The sequence below is a fragment of the Sciurus vulgaris genome, assembly GCF_902686455.1.
Source record: "Sciurus vulgaris genome assembly, chromosome: 2".
Taxonomy (NCBI): domain Eukaryota; kingdom Metazoa; phylum Chordata; class Mammalia; order Rodentia; family Sciuridae; genus Sciurus; species Sciurus vulgaris.
The window spans coordinates 117,274,907-117,300,083 of NC_136462.1; the positions used below are offsets into that span (position 1 = coordinate 117,274,907).

The following is a 25,177-nucleotide window of genomic DNA, read 5'->3' on the forward strand; positions in this document are numbered from 1 at the left end:
TGTCCCCCTGGAAATTAACATGATATTTAGGGACCAGGAGTGAGATCTAGGTTCTTTTCTTCTCTGTCAAGCATATGCGCTGTTATTCTACATGTTCACCAGACAACTCTCCTCCAATCCAGATCTTGGTATGAGAGTACTGCCATTCCATTACTTTGGTGCACAGAACATACATAAAGAAAAAAGATCACCACCAGGTTGCAGAATCCTAGGTGATGAAAGTAAGGAGGCAATAAGTAGTTGTTTTCCTCCCACCAGATGAACACCAGGTGAAGCAAAAGTCAAGAGAAGCTCACAATTATAAGTCAAATTTGGCATACATGTGAGTGGGTACTGATACATCATCATGAACACCAAAAGTTAATTTGAAACTCTTCCCTTTCCCAGTTTGAAAAAAGTGAGCCAAAGAACAGGAGCCGTTCAGGCAGATGAGATCCTTGTTAGAGAAAAGCTGGTAACACTTGAGGGGAAATGCTCTTGTTCAAAAGCCATGATTTTTTTATGGTACAAAGGATTGAACTCTGGGGCCCTTAACCACTGAGCCACATCCCCAGCCTTTTTTATATTTTATTTAGAGACAGGTCTCACTGAGTTGCTTAGGGCCTCACTAAGTTGCTGAGGCTGGATTTGAACTCACGATCCTCTGCCTCAGCCTCCCAAGTCACTGGGATTACAGGCATGCACCACTGTGCCTGGCTCAAAGTCACAAATTTTTAAAGCAGCAATGAGCCAATGCATTTAAAACAACAACAATAATAAACTGTATAAAATTTGGTTAGGGTCAAAAGAAAAGGTTTTACATAAAAGGGAGCCATAGGAAAGACTGTTAGCTTTCTATTGCTGTGGCAAAATGCCTGAGATAACCAACTTTAAGAGGAGGAAATGTTTATTTGAGCTCATAATTTCAGTCCATGGTCACCTGGTCCTGTTGCTTTGGGGCCTGTGGTGAGATAGTATATCATAGTAGAAGCACATGGCAGAGGAAACTGCTTACCAGGTAACCAGGAAGCAGAGTAGGCAGCGGGGGCGGGGGAGATATGGGAGGGTAGAGAGAAAGGGACCAGAATTCCAATATCTTTTTCAAGGGCATGATTCAGTGACCTAACTTCCAGTAGCCACCCGCCTCCCCCAAGAGTTCCATCACTTCCCAATAGCACCACAAGCTAGTAATGAAGCCTTCAGCACAAGGGTCTTTATGGGACATTTAAGATCCAAACCACAACAGACTAAGCTAAATTTTATTTTTATTTATTTATTTTTTGAATAGAAGTACTCTCTGAGTGTTGAGTCCTGGAGTCTAACCAACTGAAATCTTTTTTTTTTTATTTTAATTAAAAATCATAAATTTACATAGGGCAATGTTGTTTGATTCATTCTGTTATTTTTTTCCCTTCCCCCCCACCTCTCCCACCCCTCTTTTCCCTCTATACAGTCCTTCCTTCCTCCATTCTTACCACCCTCCTTATCCCTAACCCTAAACCTAACCCTAACCCCTCCTACCCCTCCCTTATATGTCCTCATCCGCTTATCAGCGAGATCATTCGTCCATTAGTTTTTTAAGATTGGCTTATCTCACTTAGCATGATATCCTCCAATTTCATCCATTTGCCTGCAAATGCCATAATTTTATCATTCTTCATGGAGGAGTAATATTCCATTGTATATATATACCACAGTTTCTTTATCCAGTCATCAACTGAAGGGCATCTAGGTTGGTTCCACAATCTGGCTATAGTGAATTGAGCAGCTATGAACATTGATGTGGCTGTATCTCTGTAGTATGCTGATTTTAAGTCCTTTGGGTATAGGCCAAGGAGTGGGATAGCTGGGTCAAATGGTGGTTCCATTCCAAGCTTTCTGAGGAATCTCCATACTGCTTTCCAGAGTGGCTGCACTAATTTGCAACCCCACCAGCAATGTATGAGTGTACCTTTTCCCCCACATCCTCGCCAACACCTACTGTTGCTTGTATTCTTGATAATCGCCATTCTAATTGGGGTGAGATGAAATCTTAGGGTAGTTTTGATTTGCATTTCTCTTATTACTAGAGATGTTGAACATTTTTTCATATATCTGTTGATTGTTTGTAGATCTTCTTCTGTGAAGTGTCTGTTCATTTCCTTAGCCCATTTGTTGATTGGATTATTTGTATTCTTGGTGTAGAGTTTTTTGAGTTCTTTATAGATTCTGGAAATTAGTGCTCTATCTGAAGTATGAGTATAGCTAGTGATTAAATCACTATAATTTAAAGTGTTTATTGCATGAGTATTTGATTTTAATCCTAACACTGACCCCTGGTCAAAAGGAATTAGCTTTTCTGATGAAGCAGGAGTGATGAGTGGTAAAAGAAACTAAGGATTAAAGGATAAAAGACTGCACTGCAAGAGGAATTCAGTGATTATCCCAGAGAGTACCTGCAACATGTAAGACAATAATTCTTCGAATGTGGTCCTAAATTCAGGTCTCACAGCCTTTCTGAACATTGAATGGCAGAGACACTAGTACCCTCCATTATCTATGTCCTACTTGTTTACTAACTAAAAGGCTTTAGTCATCAGTGTTATAAAAATGCAATCTCTGTCTTTCATATCAAAGGGTGAATGAGACAATGGGATTATCTTAAGAGGGTTCTAGATAGCTAACTGAAAATGATTATCATCATCTGAACTTTGACCTCATTTTCTACTCCAAATAGCCAAAGATAAGAAATGAACTAGTTCTAAATTTTTATAAGGATGTTCAAAACAATATTCTACAGTAAACATTTTATTGATGGTTGAGGACAAAATAAGGAAAATACAACACTGAATTTGAGTATTCAGTCTAGAATTTTGCTTCACTTCTGAGCTTCAGTGGTGACCTAAAAATCGCTAACCAGAACTCAGGATAAAAGACAACAATGTATATAATTAAAGAAACCAGATACTGCTTCTATAAACTGTGCCTAAAGAATTAAAAATAAATCCAAGTCTGATTTTTCACCATTGTTTCTGTAGTGAAGAAATACAATGGCTTATTCTTTGATTTGAAAAGCTACTCTGATGGTCTTTTTTCCCTATTACACAAAGATGAGATAAAAACGTCTGGTTCAGGACAGTGAAAAGACTTTGCTAAGGCACATTTTGCAATTTAAGAAAATTCAGCTGAAATAATCACTTTGTTCAACTATTTGCTAACAGTCAAATTTGTAATTTTTGGTCTGAATGGTAAACAAAATATTAATAAAAATAACATACAAACTTTCCATAATGATAATAAAAAGGTTATATTATTTACTGTAAACATGTCCTAGTTCATTATTTTCTTGCTCTCTGTAGTTTATGTTATTGTACTTTTGTCTAAAACTTTAAAGATATATCTTCTAAAATCAATTCTCTAATACTAATTTTATAGGAAATTTGTATTTCACATAATTAATTTCATTAATATAACTTTCCTTTAAGTATGAAACACTGGAGGATGCACATATAATGAGTGCTTGATTTACTACAGGAGCAAATGTCAAAGTAATTGCTTAAAAAAGTCTAAAGTTTTTGACACTTTAAAATCTAGCATATCATTTATCATTTTTCTCCAAATACTGTGGTAACAAAAGTCACCAAAGGTTAAAAAAAAAAAGAAGAAACCATTGTAAAGATCATGAAGGAAGCTTATTATAAAATACTGAAATATTCTGCCCCTACTTTTTTTTATCTAAATGTAATTTAGCACTAACCATTTATGAAATTTACTTTAAAAGGTATAAAAGTTATTAACATAAGAAAAGTACTGTACCTCCAAAAGAAGTTAAAGTCTCTCATTAAGTTACCTCAATAAAGATAAAACTTGGCCAGCCAAGTTACTATGCATGCCTTGAAACTACATTAGGCTCAAGGATCAGATGATTATCTAAAAGGTCTTTTTGATACCCTTAAAAGGCCACCAAATTAATTTCTCTGAAATAAATCTTTAAACAATCACTCAGATGGCTCAAATTTTATAAGAACTCAAAGGTATGTAGTCAGTCCAAAGGAAAGTATTAGGTTGTTTGTAAACTGTAAAATTAACATATGTAGAATATAAGATTTGACTTGATATTGAAAAACTCAGCAACATACCCATCTAATTAAAAAAAAAAAAAAAACCTATTGATGGAACAAAATATATTTTATTTTAATTCTAGTAGCAGAGTCAGGCCCAGAAGAGTCAGAGTTGCACACAGACTGCTCAGCACCAGGAGGATAAGGCAGGCGGGGGCTGCTCAGTGCCAACGCTAGCACACAAGCCCCTGCCGCATCTGAATGATCTGTAGTAAGGCCGCCTGAACGTCCTCATCCATGTGACCCTGAGAGAAAGAAATGTCATGTCATCATCATTTACATAAGAAATTGAAAGACAAAGGCTCTATTGTAGGGCGCAAATGGTTGTGACTAACTACATGCTAACCCTCACCATTGTGACATTCTACAGGACATAATGGAAAAGGAAGTAGAACTCTATTGTGAAAATAGAAAAAAGTCAATAAGTATTGTGCATTAGTTGATTTTAACATCTATTACAGAAAACAAATGGATGAGCTTCTCTCTCTTTTTTAATAATGGCCTCAGATGGGCTTCTCTCTTTTTAAATAATGGCTTTGGATGGCTGGGTAGCTTTAGTTCCAAATGAACAAAGTCAACTGAGTACATTTGTTGTTCTGTTGCTGCTGCTGAGGATTTTTTCTTTTTATTAGAAATGTCATTGAGGAAGAGTAGTAGAATCAATCAGACATCATTACCCTGTGTACATACATAACTATGTGACCGCTGGTACTCTACATTCATGTTTAACCAGAGGAATGAGAAATTATACTTCATTATATATGATGTATCAAAGAGCATTCTGTCATGTATGACTAATTAAAACAAATTTAAAAAGAGAAAAGAAAATTGAGGGAAAAAAACATTTATAGTTTTTTACATAAAATAGGATCAGATAATAAATACCACTTTGCAACTTGCTATTTTACTTAGTGTCACAGAAATCTTTCCCTAGAGCTACTTAAATTGATTTTTGTATAATGTTTCTTGACCCATTCCCCTAAGATGGACATTGAAGGTATTTCCAATCTTTACAGACAGATACCTAGAGAAGAAATTGCTGGGTTGAAGAGCTAATTCAAATTTTAATTTTGTGAAATACTACAGAAGTTCCCTCTTACAGAGATTACAACAATTTACACTTCCATCCATTCAGGATATAAACGCCTATTTTCCCCACACTATGGGTTGTCATCTAATTTAATATATACCAATCCCATGGATAAAAAAAAAATAATGCCCTTGTTTATTTGCATCTCCCCCATTACTGAGTAGGATGACTATCATTGTACAAGCATGGTGGCCTTTTTGGGGGTGGGGGTCATTTTACTATACCATGGAGCTATATCCCCAATCCTTTTTGAGACAGGGTCTTTCAGGGTTGCCCTGGAAGCTGGTCTAGAACTTGAGATCCTTCTGTTTCAGGCTCCCAAGTAATTGGAATTACAGGTGTTTGCCTGATGTGATTTGTATTTTAAAAGAAACACTTTTTAGCCAGGTATACCAGTACATGCCTGTAATTGCAGCTATTAAAGAAGCTGAGTTCCAGACCCTGTTTTGAAAAATAAAATAAAGAAAAAAAAAAAAAAAAAAGCTGAAAATGTACCAAAGAAGAGAGAAAGAAAAAATAAAGAAAAGAAAGAAACAGGGTAAGAGCAAGAGAAGGGTGGGGTGGGAAGGGGAGGAGAGATTTTAAAAAGCAGAAAGAGACTGATTAAATGAGTCAAGATGGTGGGCTTTCAACAATCCTCTACTTTTTTTTCTTTCTCTCTCTTTTCCTGTTGGAATACTTGAATAGGTTTCAGCACAAAACTTCTATTAAAATAAAAAGTTTTGCTTCTGAAATCTGTTTTTATAACAGCAGGATACTTAAATTTCAAACATTAGCCACAGTTGACTAAACTGAATTCTTAGTTAACTTTATGATGCCAGAAGGCAAGACTATTTCAAATGCCAATTGCTTTTGTTATGTTTCATTAGGACTCAGTATAAAATAATCTCAAATTTCAGAAATGTAGATTACACTAAGTGGAAAGCCTTGTTAGTTTGTTGCATCTTTCAGTGAGAGCAAGATCCTCCTCCCTTGGCCAATAGCAGTGTGCTTCACATCCTCTCTAATACATGTTTTCTATGCTCTTCTACAATTTCCCCTCTAAACTTCCCATTCCAGTGTCCATATATAGTTTTTTCTAATAACTTTGAAATCTCAGCTTATCCTCCACCACTCAAAAGATGGCAGGAGGATGCCTTCTTCTATCATGCCATTGATCCTTTTTCAGCGTCTCCCCCTCCACCTACAGAAACAGTAGGACTTTTGATTTTAGCAATTTGATATCATAAAGGACTTCTCCTTATTATTTTTAGTTCTCTTTTAAAAGTGGTCTTTCTTTGAAGTTTCCTCTCAACATTCATCCCCCCCCCCTTTTAAAAATTTTAACAGTGTGCCCTAACACCCTTCAAATCCAAATAATTCCTAGTATCTCACTTGTCATTCTAACATTTGTCTCTTTTAGTGTGCACATCTTCCTGAAAATCTATTCTGAGAATTTTGGAGATGCTGCTCATGCAGTGTCTACAGAGAATTAAGAATATATCTTTATATGCTAAACATTTTCTTAGTATGATCTAAAAAGAAACTATTCTCAATATACCCCTAAAGAAGGAAATTTGTAATCTTATGCTTTACTAAATTTAAGACTCAATAAATATTATCTCTGAACAGACCAATTTTTCTTTAATTATTACTATTCTATGCATGCCCTGCTTGTCATTTTCATACTTTTCAAAGAAACACTCTTAAGTTACCAAGAAACATATGAAGCCCCTTCCATTCTCCTCTTTCAGCTGACAGCCACGTGTGGATGTCAAGGCTTTATCTCCAGCTAGCAACACTATTAATGTGCTCTGCCATCATATGTTGCCAAACTGTCTAAAAAATGAGTGACAAGCAGATGGAGATAACACTAAATTTAAGATGTTGTGTTGCCGTATAGCTTTGTAAATGTTCTGGGAGATATGCAAGCCATGATTAAAAGAAACACAATTATTTTTAAATAAGCATATGGGACACAGCAACTTTAAACATCAATTACTTTTACATAAATTTACTTGAAAATAAAAGCTGATTTTCTCTAAAACAATAGCTTCCCAAAAGAGCAATAGTTCTTTACCTGTGCAGCACTAAGAAGATGTGTCCGATAAATTGCAATTACTTCTTGGTGCTGTCTGTCAGCATCCTGGAAAAATGGGACATACCAGAATATCAGCATTCACATTTCCAAACACATGGAGGCTTGTGACAATGCTCTCCTCGAGCCTGATGCTATAAAACAGCAGCATTATTAAAGGACTTCTGCTACTCTTAGGACAAACCACCTGGGACCTATCAGATACCAAATTCCAAAACGTGAAAGAGGATAAACTTCTCTAATGAATGTGTGGGAACACTCACGGTGAAAGCCATGCCACTTATCCTAGGTAACATGAATTTACTCTCTTGGTTTGCATCTACCACTATGAACTTGTCAGACACCACCTTGTGCTTTGGATTATTGCCAAAGTTCTCCATTTTGTCTATCACCAACTGGGTTCCCAACCATGCTACCAAGACTGAGGCAGCTCTTACATAACTTTTAGTTTAAACACTCTGAGTGGCACTTTATGAATAAAAGAGAATCTAAACTCGTCAGTTTGGTTCTCAGTGTCCTCCACCATTTTGTTTCATATATTAGCCCCGAGGTCAGGCAAGACATTTTTTTTCTTGCCCTGGGCCATGCCACTTGTACTCCAGCTCCTCTATTTTCCTTCTGCCTACCAAAAGACCAACTATTTTGCAAGTTCAGGCCAAGTACTCTCTTCTTGAAACTGGCTCCCACTCTAACAGTAATTCTTTCTTCCTGGGAAACTGGTATAGTTTGAATGTGACCCCCAAAGTTTCTGTTAGAAACTTAATCCTCAATGCAACAGTGTGAAGAGTTGGGACTTCTCAGAGGTAATGAGATCATGAGGACTCTGCCCTCATGCATAGACTAATGTTGCCAACACAGAGTTGATTCCTTAATTGCAAGAGTTGGGTGCTGATGAAGAATGAGTTCCACCCCCATGTGACGCCTTCTGCCCCACTATTACATAACAAGAAGGCCCTCATCTGCAGCAGCCTCTTGACCTTGGACTTTCCAGCTTCCAGAACCATGAACCATATAAATTACTGTTCATTAGACATTACCCTATCTGCTGTTTTCTGTTATAGGAACACAAATGGACAAAGACAGAAACCTGTCCTTCAGAATTTGGTACTGTAATCCCAATTCTATATCTGACATTTCTCATCTTATTATTTTACTTCTCATGAATCTACATTTTGCCTCTTTACTGAGAACTCTGTTGGGACAGGAATGATATATTCTCTTCATCCCTGACAGCTTATCACAGTGTCATGAACTTAATAAATGATAAACAAATCTTTCTAATTCTTGAGGGACTACCATGCCTTTTGAAAAGATTCAAAACAACAATTTCTCATCATTACAGGTCAACTGCTAAAAAAAGAAAACTTAAAAAAACTATGTTAGTTAACTTCCTGTTACTATAACAAAATATTTGAGAAAATCAACTTTTTAAAAAAGGAAAAATCTATTGTGGCTCATGGTTTCAGAGGCTTGAGTCCTTAGTTGGAAGGATCCACTGCTTTGGGTCCTATTGTGAGGTATCACATCATGGTAGTGAATGCATGGCGAAGCAAACTCTTTAACTCATGGCAGGACAGAGAGGAAGAAGAGGGGCTAGGGGTCCCAGTATCCCCTTCAAGGACACACTCCTGATGACTGGAAGACCTCCCATTAGGCCTCACCTCTTAAAGTCTTCACCATCTCCCAAAAGCATGAAGCTGGGGACTAAGTCTTTAACACATGGGCCTTTGGGGGATATTTTGGACCTAAATTATAAGCAATAACTTCTTTCTATTCAAAACTAACTCATAACCAACTCCTATAGAATAGGAAAGCATTGGCAACAATTTACATATGTCTGGGTCATGCTTTATTTTGCATTCAATGTGTACTAGCTCAATTAAAAATGTGAACAAGCCAGATACAATAAAGCAGGAGGATCACAAGTTCAAAGCCAGGCTCAGCAATGGAGCGAAACCCTAAGCAACTTAGTGAGACACTGTCTCAAAATTAAAAATTTTAAAAAGGGTTGGGGATGTGGCTCAGAGGTTCACACCCCTGGGTTCAATCCCTGGTTAAAAGAAAAAAAAAAAGAACAAATAGGTTCTTATTTCTTATCCTATTTTATGGATGTGAAAGCCAAAGATTAAAGGGAATGTTCCATGCCATTCACTTTTAAGTTGCAGGACTGAGACCAGAGAGCCCATCTTTGACTTCTAAATACAGATATCTTCATTAAAGATGTAAGGTACAAAAGCATATGAATTCCTATTTTTGTTCAGAAGGATAGAAAATAATGAAAGCCTCCCTTAGGTTAGTGGACCAATATTTTAGAGCAAACACTGCATGAGAAAGATGGTAGATTGGTGATTGGTTATCCCAGGTTTAAATTCCAGCTATAAGATCCCAGGCATAAAGTATTTTAACCATTGTTTTCTTAAGAATTAAACAGAGGGAATAAAACTGTTTGAAGAACACCAATGAAGACAAAGTTTAGAGATAAAATAATTTAAAGTACTTAATGCAGTGCCTGGCATACATCAGGCACCAAATAAATTATATTATTATGCCACCAATAGAGGTAATTTGGGGCAAAAATGATTACATTCTTGGATGTGAACACAGCTACAACTCCATTTGATCTCCAAAAAAGTCTTACACACACACTAAGATAGACTGCTGCCAGCCATGGCCTGTGTGTCTGCTACTCACAGCCAGCTGCTGCTGCAGGGTCTTCACTTGGTGCTGCAGAGTGTCAATCAGCTGGCTCTGCCTCTTGGTGGGGCTGCCACTCGTGTACGTGAGTTGGGAAAGGCCATTGAGTGCCTGTTTTAGTCTTTCTACATCATTAAGCAGTTCAGTTATCTTTTGAAAAAAAGAAAAAAGTCATGGGAGAAACACACATTATTCACTTATACTTTATAACAAACATCTTTGCAAAGAAATCAATCCTCACTTGAGACATTTCTTTTTTTTATACCAGAAAAATGAGGTATGAATATTGCCAAGAATGTTATCAACAATATATACAACATACTGTTTGCGTGATTTCTTTAATTAAATTCATCTCAGTAAATTTCTTATAAAAGCAACACCAAATTAAGAACATTACACATCCTAAGATTTGAGAATGAACTTAGTCTTCTTAATTTCATGTAATAAAAAGGGATCTATGAAGGTACATAAACTATCTTCCAGGCAATGTTTGGAATATAGAAATATGGGCATCTCCATCTGACAAAGTGAAAAGTAAGAATATGACTCGTGTGTATTTAAAATTAACTTGTGTACCTTGTTCCTTACAGAAGTTGTATTATTAGACTACTTTCTTGTAAAGAAAGAAAAAAAATAGGAAGGAAGAGTGGAAAGAGCAGAGACTTTGAAGTCAGATTTGATGTGGAAAGTTGAGCTAATTTCCTTTATTTTTCAGAGCCTTAGTTTTACCTTTATTATTTACAGGCAGAAAGCCTTTCATAGTCAAGAAAATCAAATGGAGTCATAAATATATGCCTAGTATATAGCACATGCTCAATAAATGGCAACATGTGCTGTTATAATTATATATTATTATATTCATAACCACCTTCCAAACAAGGTAAGAGAATTTACATTCTCAATTATATGAAAAGATGTGCCAAAATTAGTACTTGTACCTCTCAAGTGAGGAGGGCTGGGTCTGAATCTGCTTTTATTTATCACTATGTTCCCAGAAGCTGGCATATAGAAGGCATTTAATAATGACTTGTTGATTAGATAAAACAGTAGTCAATCTTCGTATCTCACATCCATAGCAGAAATTATGTGACTACCAGTTTCAAAAATATTGTTGAATATCTATTCTATAAATTGTACCATGAGATTGAAAGATAAGAAAGAAAATCAAGTTATAAATCCTGCTCTTAAAAGCTGGTTGGAAAGATCAGCCACACAATTTTAAAGCAGTAATGCAAATGTTTTAAATGCATGGAAAAGTCAAAACAAAATATGAGTTTGAACCCTTTACTGAAGCCTAGAGTGGACAGTGTAGACTTCAGGAAGGAGAATAGGGGTTAAAGAATGTACAGTATTCAACTCAGCACGAAAGGTAGGGGCAAGATATTCTGGTCCCATTGAATTCTGACTATTCCTCTAGGAGCCAGTGAATCTCAAGTTTCATAGTATTTCTTCAACTCTTGACTATACTAGTCGAGAGACAGGAAAAACGCTTTTTTTTTTTTTTTTTTCAATTTTTGTTTGTATTTTTTTCAATTCAGGATTTTCTACACACCAACAGTCAAACCAAAAAGGTGGCACTTTGTTAACTTTGTCAACCTGTCTGGATTCTATGGTAAAAAAATCCCGTTCTACTCTGGCAGTCCTGCTCTGGGGTTTCCAGTACATAGTCACACATACTACTCCGAGCCTACCTTATTATCTTTTGCTTCAATTTGTTTAGCAGATTCTTGTATTCTTCTCTGTAACTCTGTGATTGTTGTTAAGGATTTATCACATCGTTCCTTCTGATCCTTGATTTCTTGCTCAATGCTGAAATGTAGTAAATCCTTTTCATCTTTTGTAGATAATTTCTTCTTTTTGGCATGCAAAACCTCCTCACATACTTCATCATACTTTCTATTGAGATTGGCTAGTTTTTCATTTAAATTGGAAATCTGGGTCTCCAAATCACTTTTTGTTGCTTTATATTTAGACAAATCAACTACCTCTCTTGTCTCTAATTTCTTTAATGCTTGTTTAGTGTTCTGAACCTCGGTCTGGAGTTTGGAGACTTCTTCAGTTTTATTTTGGCTTTCTTCTTCCTTTTTTCTCAAGCTAACTTTCATGATTCCAACCTCTTTCTCAAATGCTTCCTTAATCTGCAAATGCTCCACCAGGGGTACTGAAGAGTTCTTTTGATTCTCCAACAGCTGATGCAGTTTGGTCACTGTCTGTTGCTCTTTCTCATAACACCTTTGCTTATTCTTCAGTTCTTCTTTTAAATTCTCAATTGTGCCATTAAGAGACTTTTTCAGAGCCTCAACCTGTTCCAATGGAACATGCTGTTTTTGCAAAAGATTTTGTGCTGCAAGGATCTCTGAACTCTGTCTGGCATTTTCTTCCACGAGCTTCTCTTTCTCATTCTTTACTTCAGTGTATTTCTGCGACAGGTCTTTTAACTCTTTGTTTAGCTCTTCTGTTTTTGTGCTTAATGCTCTTTCAGTTTCACGGGAATTCTCCATCAGAACAGTCTTATCCTTCAACTCTTTCTGAAGGGCGAAAATCTCCTTCTTTAATTTGTCATTCTCTAGCTTGCTTTTCTTGGCCTCCTCTTCTCTGACAGTATACTTTTGTGTTTGCTGTAATAACTGTTCTTTTAGTTCTTTTTCTGTCGCTTTGAATTTTCGCTCACACTCTTCAAAGCTGATAATTGGAGCATATTTTAACTTGATACATTCTTGTATTGTATCGAGTTCCTTCTTCTGGGCTTTAATTTCAGCATGCAGTGTCACAATCTCTTCCTGACCTTGGTTGTACTTGGCCAGGACTGAAGCATTAGCATCTTGCTCCTTCTTCAGGCTCTGACTCATAGCACGCATCTTTCCCTCATGCTCTTCCAGGCTGATGTACTCAGCTTTTATTTGATTCTGAGTGTTTTCCAGGTTTCTTTTTAAAATTTCATTCTCGTCTTTTATTTTTATGAATTCTTGATTTATATCTTCAAAGCTTTTCTTCACATCAAATAATTCTCTGTTAGTTTTATCTAATGAGTTATTCAAGGCAGTCTTAATCTCTTCGTGGGTTTTGGCTGGTACATACTGGCTACTCAAAGCCTTTTTCAAACTAGTGTTTTCAGACACAAGTGCATGAATTTTTTCTTGGTCTTCACCACATTTTTTACTAAGTTCAGACTGTTGTTTTTTAAGTTCAACAATATTAGATTTCAGAGCCATTATCTCTTTTTCATGTTTTTCAGGAGGTACAAACACAGTTTCCAGGTGGCTAACATTCTTACTTAATCTGTCATTTTCCATCAGCAATTTCTCCATCTCCAACTTCTTCTCTGTATATTTTTGTGTTACATCAGAAAGCTTTTTATTCAAATCATCAATATTTACGTCATGTGACTTTTTCATTTCTTCACTTACCTTTAAAGGAACATAATGATTTTTCATTTCAATTGTTAGATTATGCACTTGCTGGTTGAGGAGTTTATTATCCAGAGAAACTTTTTCAACTTCCTTTTGTAGTGCCTGGTTTTTCAGTGTCAGCTCAGTGATCCTTTTCCCAAGCTCTCCTGACTTTTGCTCTAACCTGCTCTTAAGCTGCTCGTGTTCCTCTGGTCTCACATGTTGGGCAAACTTGGCTCTATTGTTTTCAAGTTCTCTCTTCAGCTGTCTAATTTCACTAAGAGATTTTTCATATTCTCTTTCCATCTCTACCAGTTTTTTTGCTTTCTCACTCGCTTCATTTGATAACAAACTCTTCATGTTTTCAAATTTTTCTGTTGGAATGGAAAGGGCCACTTTTGCTAACAATTCTTTTAACTGGCCTTCCATCTCCATGATCTTTCTTCCTTTCTTCTCTCGTTCCATTTCACACATACTAAATTCCTTCTGCAATCGCTTATTTTCTTCTATCAACCTACCTTCATCCTTCTTAAACTCTTCCACTAACATCTCATTTTGTTTGATTTGGTTTCTTAACTTTCCCACTTCTGCAGATGCACCTTCATATTTTGCTTTCATGTCTTTCAACTGATCTTTCAATTCTTCCATTACTCTGTGATTCCCTGTGGCTGCTTCACTAGTTAGGTGCTCTTTAAGGGCAAGAAAATGAGTCTGCATTTGTTTCACTTTACCTTCTGACTCATACATTCTCTTCTGCACATCTTTTAAGGCATCTTCTAATTGCTTTATCTGTTCGTCTGAGTCCTCCTTGACCCTTTCACATTCTAAGGCTAAAGCTTTGCACTCTGCCACCTTGTGAGCCAGTTCATTTTGGAGCTTGAGTCGGTCTTGCTTTGCTGAATCACAGAAGGTTCGCATTGCTTCTAACTCTTTCTTCAAAATTTCATTTTCAGAGTATGAAGTTTGGCTGGGTAATAGCTCCAGTGGTCTTAATACAGATCTGCTTTGCATATGAGCTGGCATACCTGTGGAAGTACACTGAAAAGGAAAACAAGGCATCAATCATAGCAATCCAAAGGAGACAATGACTTCTTATTTGCCAAACTTATAGAAAGGTTCCACATCATCAGGAGTCCAAGGATTTCATACTAGTATGATGGGGGTTAAAAATCACATTACTGATTTCTGCGCTAAGAGAAACAGTTCTGGGTATAATTTCCTTAACATCCTCAAAATGTTTTGAGAGTTTTGTATACTTAAGTCTATTTCTGGCAGAACAAGGAAGAAAAATAGCTGTGGCCTCTGGGCTCTATTTTCTTTTTCTTTCCCCATTCATAATTCCTACCTATAAAACAAGAACATCAACTTTATCAAAAAATATTTACTACTTCTATGTTTATGGCATATCATGTACTTAGAATTATATATTATTTAGCTGCTACTGCTATTTTGTATTTTTAGGGTTTTGTGTGTGTGTGTGTGTGTGTGTATGTGGTACTTGGGTTTGAACCCAGAGGAGCTTAACCACTGAGCTACATCTCTAGCTCCCCCCACCCCCCACCTTTTTTTTTTTTTTTTTTTTTTTGAGCCATGGTCTTGTTAAGTTGCTGAGGGTCTCACTAAGTTGCTAAGGCTGGCCTTGGACTCACTATCCTCTTATCTCAGTTTTCTAAATTCCTGTGATTAGATGTATAAGCCACAGTGCCTGGCTTACGTATTATTTAATTTCTAATAAGACATATGACTTCTGAGTACCCTTACTGTTAACTCTGATATGATGTTCTCTACATTTTAAAAATACCACCAAAATAAACCCAGCTGGTATAAGACATGTTAAGAGAATGCCAGCTCACAAAAAGGAAACAAGTTTTCTCAGGAAGATAAAGTAGAATATAGTACATAATAGTAGGACAAAATTTGATGGATACCTTGTTCCCTCTATTAAGTGTTGTCAAAATGAGGAAGTATAATTAAACTTCTGAGTGAAATAGTTCAAATACCAGAACATGCAATCAGATTAAATTTAGCTATTTTTATTTTCTCTATATAGCCTATTACAATAAGGGCTCTTTACAAGTACCAATTCATTGATAAAAGCCATGTGTCATGAGCACATCCTATTACTTTAATGGGCAGTTAAATGAAAACCACCTTCTGAATCAAGAGAAAGAAAAGTGACAAAATGAAATAATTTCCTAGCCTCAATCTACTTCCAAATTATCCTTCAATTTATCAATTATCTTTAGACTAAGACTACTTTAATTGCCACACAACTTCATAACTTCCATGTCTATTTTATTAAAATCATATATTTACCTAATCTTCTTCAATACTAGTCACTTGATAACCATTCCCTCCACTTAGTCTCTTAGAATTTTCCACCTTATAAAGGCCTTATACTTTATTCAGGCCCACTCATTCTGCCTGCACAAGAAAGTATATAAAAGCCTTTAAGGCCCAAATATATATAGGTTCTACAGGCTATAGAAGGTGCTAGAAATGCAAAACTTAAATCGACTGGAAAATAAGGGTGAGGAGCAGATAAATAAGTAGTAAGAAAATCAGTTAATACTCTACCTCTTGGAAGCTTGTTTCATTTAGAGATGAATTTCCAAAACATAGAAAATATATTTAATTGCAAGGATACATTTCAAAGCCAAAACAAATTACTTCAGCATTGTTTTCCCCTCCCATGGGAAAATGTGAAGAGTTAACTGCTGTAATACCAGAGGCTCATTACCAAAGAAAATGAAACTATAATTCAAATCTTGTTTAAGTCATTACCACCACAAACATTCTAGAGGGCACCACAAACAGCAATCTCTGCTTTGATTAAACTCAAGAAAGCAAGATCAACTTTGATAATGAAATCTTTACTCAATGTATGCAGATTTAATAAATATATATATGGCTGTTTCCTCTTTTTTTAAGATACAAATATTTTCTTTAATTTTTTTTAAATTAAAAAAAGCATTACCTGTGAGTCTGTCATATACAGTTGACCTTGTTTAAGAAGCATATCTTCTTTTCCTAAATAAATCCAAATAAATGGCACCTTAAATATTGACACCAAAGTAGGCTAAATTTTCGTTTAGTATCACTCCCTCATTTATTATCTGATCAAAAAGAAGCAGAAAGATCCCCAGCACCGCAAAAATAGAAAAATAAAAAAAAAAGCAGAAAGTATAACATAAAATTACCCTTGTTCTAAAATGTCTATTTTTCTTATTATTTCTATTAAATATATGGGAATTATGTATAGCCTATAGTAAGTTTGTTTTTAGAAATATGAAAGATGGTTAGACTAAGCAGGCTATATAATTATTATAAAATATATAGTCAGACAAAATAAAAATATATTCTCTAAAATTCAGAAGTATTACTGTTATACTTAGTGAATAGTTTAATACTCACTGGGAGAAAAAATATATTTTCTAGAGAAAGTGTAAAACTGAAGAGTATAAAAGTAAAGACTATGTACAGTCCTAAAATAATTAATAATTATTTATAGAACTTGTAATTACAAAATGCTTACCTAAATTGAGATTGATTTCTCCAAATCAGAAAACTGTGTTTTTATTTCCATGAAAAAGACCCAAATATCACAAGAAAAATGTTTACTGATCAAAAAAAGCAAATGTGGTAGTTCATATAATGTACAATGTAAAACTACAGGTGGTTCAGGAAAACCAGGGCTTAGTGACTCTCATTTATGACATTTATCTAAACCTCTTCCCTTTCTACCTATTGAGGAATATCACACAGGTGGGTGTATAAAGTTTAGCAGCAGGAGTATTATGCACAATCAGACAAATAAATAGGCATAAATATTCCTTTTTGCTTGAACTGGGAGAACCATAATGGCAATATTTTTATACTTACGGTTACTGAAATGACTTCCTGATCCTAAATGATCACTCTGAAAACAGAAGCATAAATTAAAACATTTAGGTGAATGCTGCTTCATTTTCTCAAAATGTTCTATTTCAGCTCTAAATGATCCAGTCATTAAAACCACATTTTTTACATTCCTTGTTTCTCTTGAGTATTATTCTACTTGATCCCACAAAAAGACACAGCACTAGCAACAATTAAGACAGATCATCTGGGAATAAACAACTTCACTAAGTACTTTAATAAAAGCAGCCAAGTGTTTCAAGGAAAAACTTTATTGCTCTATAGAAAAAAAAAGTGAGCCCCAAATGAACTGAAACAATTTTCAATACCTAGTGTGTGCTACTGCTTTACCTCAAAAGGAAGGAAGGGCCATATTTGCATCAAGGACTCATTTTATTTTACCACTTTTGGGAGCAGGAACCCTACCTTGGTGACTATGAAATGTTAGTGTTATCCCTTCTTTGGGAATTTATAGAATACTGATTATTTTTGAAAGCAAAAGCAGACAGAGAGCAGGAAATGAAACTGAGGCAAAGGCCTACACACAAAGTTAGTAATAAACCTGTCAATGTATCAGTTAAGAAAAGGAACATAATAAACACTCAGATACTTTGAATTAAAATACCCTTGGATTGCTCCTTTTCCCAAATAAGGAAAATATAAATAATCTAAGACATAAGCTAAAGTATTACACTTCAAGAGTAAGGGTATGCAGATGTAGTTCTTGGGTGTATTAGTAGCAACAGCTACATATCAAACACTTTAAGTGAGGTGACTCTGATAAAAAGTCTAGAATTCCACAGCTAAATTAATGCCACTTCCATTAAACCTTAGTGCCCCAAGTGTGTGAAAAATGCCTTAAGAACTTAAGCTTCCTTAAGCTTCCTTAAGTTCTTCATTCCATGCAATATTTAATACCAGAGTTTGTAAAAACCTAAATAGGCTTGTATGTATATGTAAGGGGAGGAGGTTATGCACATAAGGAGCTCAAAAAACTTAATTTGGTTTTATATTATCTTTATTTCTTAAATGAAAACAAATGAATGAATTATAGGATAAAGTTACCCTTGTTCTAAAATACTCATATTTCCATATATTTTTTCTATAAACATAAGGGAAATACCTTCATATTAAGTATTACACATAACTCAGTAATACTGTTGGCAGTTTATGAAGTTTTTAAGCATGTGAGATGATACAGTAATGGATATTCAAGTTGTTCCTTGGTGTCCACAGGGGATTGGTTCCAGGACCCCCACAGGTGCCAAAATCTATAGATGCTCAAGTCTCTTATAGAAAATGGTGCATTTGTATTATTAAAAAAAAAAAGAAAAAGAAAATGGTTCATTTAACCTATATGTACATCTTCCAGTTATTTTTATTTATTTATTTATTTTTTTTGTGGTGCTGGAGATTTGAACCCAGGGCCTTGTGCTTGTGAGGCAAGCACTCTACCAGCTGAGCTATATCCCCAACCCTCTTCCATATAATTTAAATCATCTCTGTATTTTTTGTAATACCTAACACAACATAAATGCTATGTAAATAGTTATTATGTTATTTAGGAATAATAACAAGAAAAAAATCTCTGAAAGATGCAAATTTTGAAACTATTTTCAATCTGCAGTTTACTTAATCCATGAATGCAGAAATCATGGATATGGAAGCCTGATTTTATTTAAAGATGTTGAATTATTAGTTTTTTAAGATTATTTTTATGTACATATTTTAGTTGTTGATGGACCTTTATTTTATTCATTTATTTATATGCAGTACTGAGAATTGAACCCAGTGCCTCATACATGCTAGGCAAGCACTCCACCACTAAGCCATAACCCCAGCCAGAATTCTTAGTTTATAAAGGATGCTTTCCTATATACTGGATCACATATAAGTAGGTCCTGTAATTTTCTTCTTGAAAGTAAAAAAATTATTCCTAGTATAAAAATTCATCACAATTAATAATATGTAACAACTGAGGAAATTAGTCCTATTATGTTGAATTGGAAAAGTCACAAAATGGGATGCACAATATGACTCCAGATGTTGAATGAGTATGTAAAAAAACAAATTATGCACAAAGTACTGAAAAGATACTGGTCAGGTGCTAAAAGCACAAGGATTACAGGTGTCTCTATATTCTGCTTTTAGTTTAACTATATTTTCTAATTTAAAAAAAGGCATACTGGTTTTGTGATAAGAAAAATAAATTACTTTTCTACAGATTATTGTCACCTAAAGTTATAGGTCTAAAGTTATAGACCAGAAAAAAACTAGACAACTAGAGTTTATTGAAAGCTACAGAAAACAACTTATTCCTGAGACATGCAGAAAGTCTATCTTCTAGAAGAAAAATAATGTAAAAATAGTACCCAAATTACAGGTGCCAGACTTTGATGAATACTTCAAAGGCCCTGTCAACACACCTGTATTTTCTCATTCAAACTATTCTAAGTGTAAAACTACCATGGGAGTTAAGAGCACAAAGAGCCAGATGCCTGGGTTCAAGTTCTGGCTCTACCACTTCTTATTTGTGAAGTTCCTCACTAGGTAAAAACTCTGCTCTTCAGTTTTCTCACTTATAAAGTGCAGATAATAAACATCACAAAGGATTGATGTGCTCATTAACACACATATACTGCACAAAGCAGTTCCTGACACATGGTTGGTGCCATGAAAATGTTCACTATGACTACGTTTCACAACCTTAAAAGGGAGTCTTCAAATGTGAAAAAGACAGCAATCCCTGTGGTTGGATCATTCTTATGTTTTAGCTTATAAAACTGTTTTTGAACAATCTTTAGAATGCAGTCATAAATATAACACATTTGTGTTTTATTTTTTAAAATTTATGAAGACTTAACTCAGCTGCAGTAAAGCATACCAGTATTAAGTGCCCACTACAGTAAATTTCTGCACACATATACTTTGTGTAATCACAACCCACATCCAGATACAGAGTATTTACAGCAGCCCAGAAGCTTCTTCACGCCCCACTCTTGCCTGTAACACCCTCACCAAAGGGTAGTTTCCATTATAACCTCTAACAACCCAGATTAGTTTATCTACTTTTGGACTTCATAAAAATAGAACTGTGCAGTATGTACTCTGTGTCTGATTTCTTTCATGCAACATTACATCTTTGAGAATCATCCATGCTTTACATTCTTTTTCATAGCACACACAGTTTTTTATTTACAAAGAAAAAAGTTACTCTCCTATGGCCTGCACGTCCCCCAAAATATGCTGAAACTTAACTGTGGTGGTATCCAGAGGTGGAGCCTTTGGAAAGTAAATTATGAGGGCTCTGCCTTCATGAATGAATTAGTGCCTTATAAAAGATTTTAGCCCCCTTTTTGCCCTTTCACCTTCTGCCAAAGGAGGACACAGAATTTGTATATTTCTACCCATATGAAGATGCAGTCAAAGGCCCTCACCAGACAGCAAATAAGAGCATCTTGATCTGGGATTTCTCAGCCTTCATAAATGTGAAAAATAAACTTCTGTTCTTTATAAAGTACCCAGTCTTGGGTACTTTGTTACTGCAGCACAAGTGGATTAAGACATATTTTTAAAATACTGTGGAGTTACATTCCCCAGTAAGAATAAGATTCATTCTGAATCGGCCAGTTTTTTCATCAGTCCCTAGTGATGAGTGACACCTTCTCTCCTTTCATATAGAAAGATAGTAGACTGACACAGACAGTATTACCCTATGTATATGTATGATTACACTAATCACATTGAATCTACATTGTGTACAACCAAAGTTGTACCCCATTTGTGTACAATGAATCAAAATGCTGTCAGTAAAAATAAAAATTAAAAAAAAAAGTTAGACGTTCCTTAAACTGGTGAGAGCAAGGAATGACAAAAAGCAAATGTAAGGGAGGCTTCCAAGAGCTGATAATCTTCTGTTTCTTGATCTGGATATCTTCAAACTGAAAATTCATTAACTTGCACACTTTAAGCATGCACTTTTTAAACGTCTATTATATTTCCATAAAAAGTTTAAAAATATGACCCTGGAGAAACTAAAAACTAATTGATTCAACTGATGGTGAGTATATAATCTGAGCCTTATTAACATACCACTCTCACCAAGGTGTTCATATTACACACAGCCCTTCCTGAGACAACCCTGGTCATACTGCCATTCATTTATATGATGCTTTATTAATCATGCCACCATAATCACTGCAAATTTATAGGCAAAAATACGAAGTTTTGAAAAGGTACCAAAAAACACAAAGAAGACTGGGGAAGAGAACCTGGAATGGAGCTAGGTGTCAACTGCATGCTGATCAACTGTAATGATCTCACCTAACTGTTACAACTCTGTGAACAGAGGGAAGATAATCCCAATTTTACCAAAGAGGCAACAAACTCAGAGATATTAAATAAAATCCTGAGGTCACACTATAACAAAGAGTTATAATTCAAATTCAAGTCTGATGCCAAGCCCCTTACTACTACCCATTATGAATTATAGGAAATAATTTAAGTTTTCTATACCTCAAAATATTTAAATCTATTTTTCAGAGCCTCAATAGTTCTTAAGCTTTCTTCATGTTGCTTTTCTTTAGTTGCCAAAAGAGACTTCAGCTTTTCTCTCTGAAAAGCAAAGGAATACAGAGTAAAATCACCCTGTAGGTGAAATAGGAATTACTTTGAGAACTGGAGTTAATGAATTCTCCGAACTGGTGGAATTTATTAATAGAGTTAATAATTTATATAAATATGCTAATAAATCATGCAATATATACAAATATGAATATTATGATAAATTCAAATTTCTGTTATTTTAAATCTTAGTATGTTCATTCTTTATAATGTTTAGAATTTTTCATGTCATGATAAGTTTCACAGAAAACTATATTCAAAATAATTTTATAATCACACAGAGGTTTTGCTTTACCTTTAAAACAATAACCAGAAATAGAATTTTGTTTTTCATCTCAATTCAGGACTTAAACCTTTACTACAATATTACCCTCAATTTTAAAACATTTTATATGTTTAAAATAAAATTTAGCATCATACCTCATTTTCCAGATCATCAGCAACCATTACTTCCTGAATTTAAGAAAAAGAAATGTATTTTAATTCTTGAAAGTTTATCTCAAAAGGTATGAGCTTGGAAAGTATCTTTTTTTAAAAAATTATTTTTTTGTTCTAATTAGTTGTACATGACAGAATGGATTTATCCATTTTGATAGATCATTGTGTACAATGAATCAAAATGTAGTCCGTAAAAATAAAAATTAAAAAAAAGTTAGAGAGAAGTTCCCCTTAAATTGGGGAGAGCAAGGAGTGACCAAAAGCAAATGTAAGGGAGGCTTCCAAGTGTTGGTAATGTTCTGTTTCTTGGTCTGTATATGTTCAAACTGAAAATTCATTAGCTTGTACATTTTAAGCATGCACTTTTTAAATGTCTGTTGTATTTCAATAAGAAGTTTAAAAATATGAGTGTAATCTCTTTTCCAAAGACTGGTAAATGTCTTTAAAATTGGGGACAAGGATATGAGAAGAAAATGCCTGTTACCACGTCTACTGTTTCAGAAGCACTTTTGATTCAAGTCAAAAGAATCTTCACAATTCCTATCTGCTCTTTCTCCTCACATCTTCTGCCTAGTGCTTCTGCAATCTCCTGGCCTCTACTATAGTTCAATCATTTGCTATTATCATACACCTAAATTATTGATAATTGCCTTCTTTTTTGGTATGAGCTTCTTATTGTAAAATGTCACATATACACAAATATAAGTCCCATTTCAATATTTTAAGTATTATTTAGAGCACAATAAAGTGAATGTCTGTACCACTATCTTTTTATATTTACTTGAAAGGAATGTACACATTCTATAATGCCAAAGGTCAGGATTAATTATATCTGTCAAATCAAAATTGCTAATTTATTTTTTTGTTCAAAGGTACTGTGTCATGAGTAGTCCTATGGGAAGTTCTCATGACAAGGAATGAGGGACCCTTCACAAGAGTCTTGTCAGTCAGCTTCAAAGCAGATCCTTTAGTCCTTCAGATACTGCCTGACTGCAACCTGAGGGACCTGGAGCCAGAACCAAACCTGTTCTTTAAAGTTTCCAAGTTTGAGGGCAACACATTACACATTAATAAACGACTGATACACCTTGTGTGTCTGAAATTGTCTTTATTTTATCCTCTCATTTGATTGAATTTTTGGCTGGCTATAGAATTTTAGTAATATTTTTAGTAATATTTTCTTCAAAATTCTGACGGCATTGCTCCACTGTCTCCTATTTTCTATGTTATAGCTGAGATTCAGAGCCATTTTGATTTCTGATTCTTGAATATACTACCTGACTCTATGGCAGGTGGAGAAGACAGTTGTAGGCAGAATCTTCTTAGTCCTCAGTTATCTAAAGTTTCACAATAATTGCTATAGTTTTATCAACTCTGGGTCCTCTCAACATGGAAAACCATGTTTTTCATTTCTGGAAAATTTTCTTTAGTTACTTTACTGATGATTTTCTCCCCTCTGCTTTCTCTTTCTGGAACACCTATTACTCAGATGCTGGACTATACTCACAGTCTGTTTTCCAATCCTTCTACTTCTTTCTATTTGCCAAGTCTTTATCTTTTTCCTATACTTGCAGGGTGTTTTCTCAGCTTTTTTTGTTTTTGTTTTTTAAAATATCAGAATGTTCCCTTTTGAGATATATTTTCTTGTGTCACTGAAAATATTAAGAGTAGTCAATTTTAGGGCTTTTTTTTTTTTTTTTTTTTTTAAACTTCCTTTCCCTGCACAATCCATTTCTTCCATTGTCCTGTGTGTTAAATCTCTACCTTCTCTACCTTCTACATTGGAGGCTCAAAGACGTGCAGCACCCTGGTCTCTGCTCGTGTTCAAAAATGAAGAATTTTGAAAAGACTTTCAATCTCCTGTCTGGCTGTGAAGGACTCACTTGCAGTGTTCTAGTAGCTAAGTGCCATGGGGTGAAGAGCAGTAGGATCTCAGCGCTCAGAATGCCAACCGTAACTTAGCTTAGTGTATTTCTTATGGTGCACCCACCTTTGGCTACACTTGGTATCCTCAGTTCAGATAGTCTTCTATTGAGAAGAATAAAGAGGAGCAGTTGAGACTGAATGGAATGAGTCAGAGATTTAAGAACCTGCTCCTTTTTAACAGAATTGTAACCACTCATTCAGCTTTCATTCCCAAATCCAGAGATAGCTGCTACTACCAACTCCTTAGATTGTTAGAGGTTATACATTATAAATCATTTCACTTTCCCCACTGCTGGGCTTAAATTCAAATTTCTCAAGTCTAATAATTTATTGTTCATTCATCTGCTTTCCAGATTCAATATTCTGTTACTTTGATAACTGTTTCTACCATATCTGATCTGAGAGATGCTTTTGAAATGTCCCTTAACTCTCCTTTCAGTGGAGGTACGAATGGAAGAGTGTAATTGTTGCCTTAACTAAGAAGGTAACCTACCAAAGTTAGTATTTAATTTTTATAGTGAATATTTAATCTTACTAAGATCATTTCTCCATTTCTGGACTCATCTGTTCCTTATATCCTACAACTTTCCTCTTAGTTTATCTTTCTTGGCGCTGAAGTACATCCTTTAATGATTGTTTTTTTGAAGGCCTATGTGTGGCATATTCTCTTAGTCTGAAATTTAAAATGTCTTCATTCTGCACTCACTCTTGAATGATTGCTTGGGAACAAAGACTAGGTTGAAGCTCATTTTTGCAAGCATTTTGAAGATATTATTGTTTTCTCTTTTTGTCAATATAAATTACATTGTCTTTTCTTTTTAACCACTTTTAAGATCCTCTCTTTAAATCTAATAGTGTATAGTTCCACAATGTAACATTTAGTTGTGTCTATATTTTTGTTGGTACTCAAAGTGCACAATTGCCTGGTTTCAATTCTTGAAAATTATCAATAATTATCTCTATT

General features: G+C 35.0%; 1 protein-coding gene across 3 annotated transcripts in view; it reads right to left on the minus strand.

The window, feature by feature from the left end:
* Positions 1-4,127: 4,127 nt before the first annotated feature.
* UACA (uveal autoantigen with coiled-coil domains and ankyrin repeats) overlaps positions 4,128-25,177 on the minus strand; it is an 85,462-nt gene continuing 64,412 nt past the window's right edge. For all 3 annotated transcript variants that reach the window (XM_079122600.1, XM_079122601.1, XM_079122599.1), the window contains exons 12-19: positions 22,270-22,302; positions 21,742-21,840; positions 17,212-17,248; positions 16,307-16,359; positions 11,632-14,367; positions 9,938-10,090; positions 7,229-7,294; positions 4,128-4,324 (exon numbers count right to left, since the gene is read on the minus strand). In XM_079122600.1, coding sequence (XP_078978726.1) covers positions 4,253-4,324; positions 7,229-7,294; positions 9,938-10,090; positions 11,632-14,367; positions 16,307-16,359; positions 17,212-17,248; positions 21,742-21,840; positions 22,270-22,302 — 3,249 coding nt within the window. In that variant the 3' untranslated portion in view covers positions 4,128-4,252. The remainder of the gene's footprint in view (positions 4,325-7,228; positions 7,295-9,937; positions 10,091-11,631; positions 14,368-16,306; positions 16,360-17,211; positions 17,249-21,741; positions 21,841-22,269; positions 22,303-25,177) is intronic.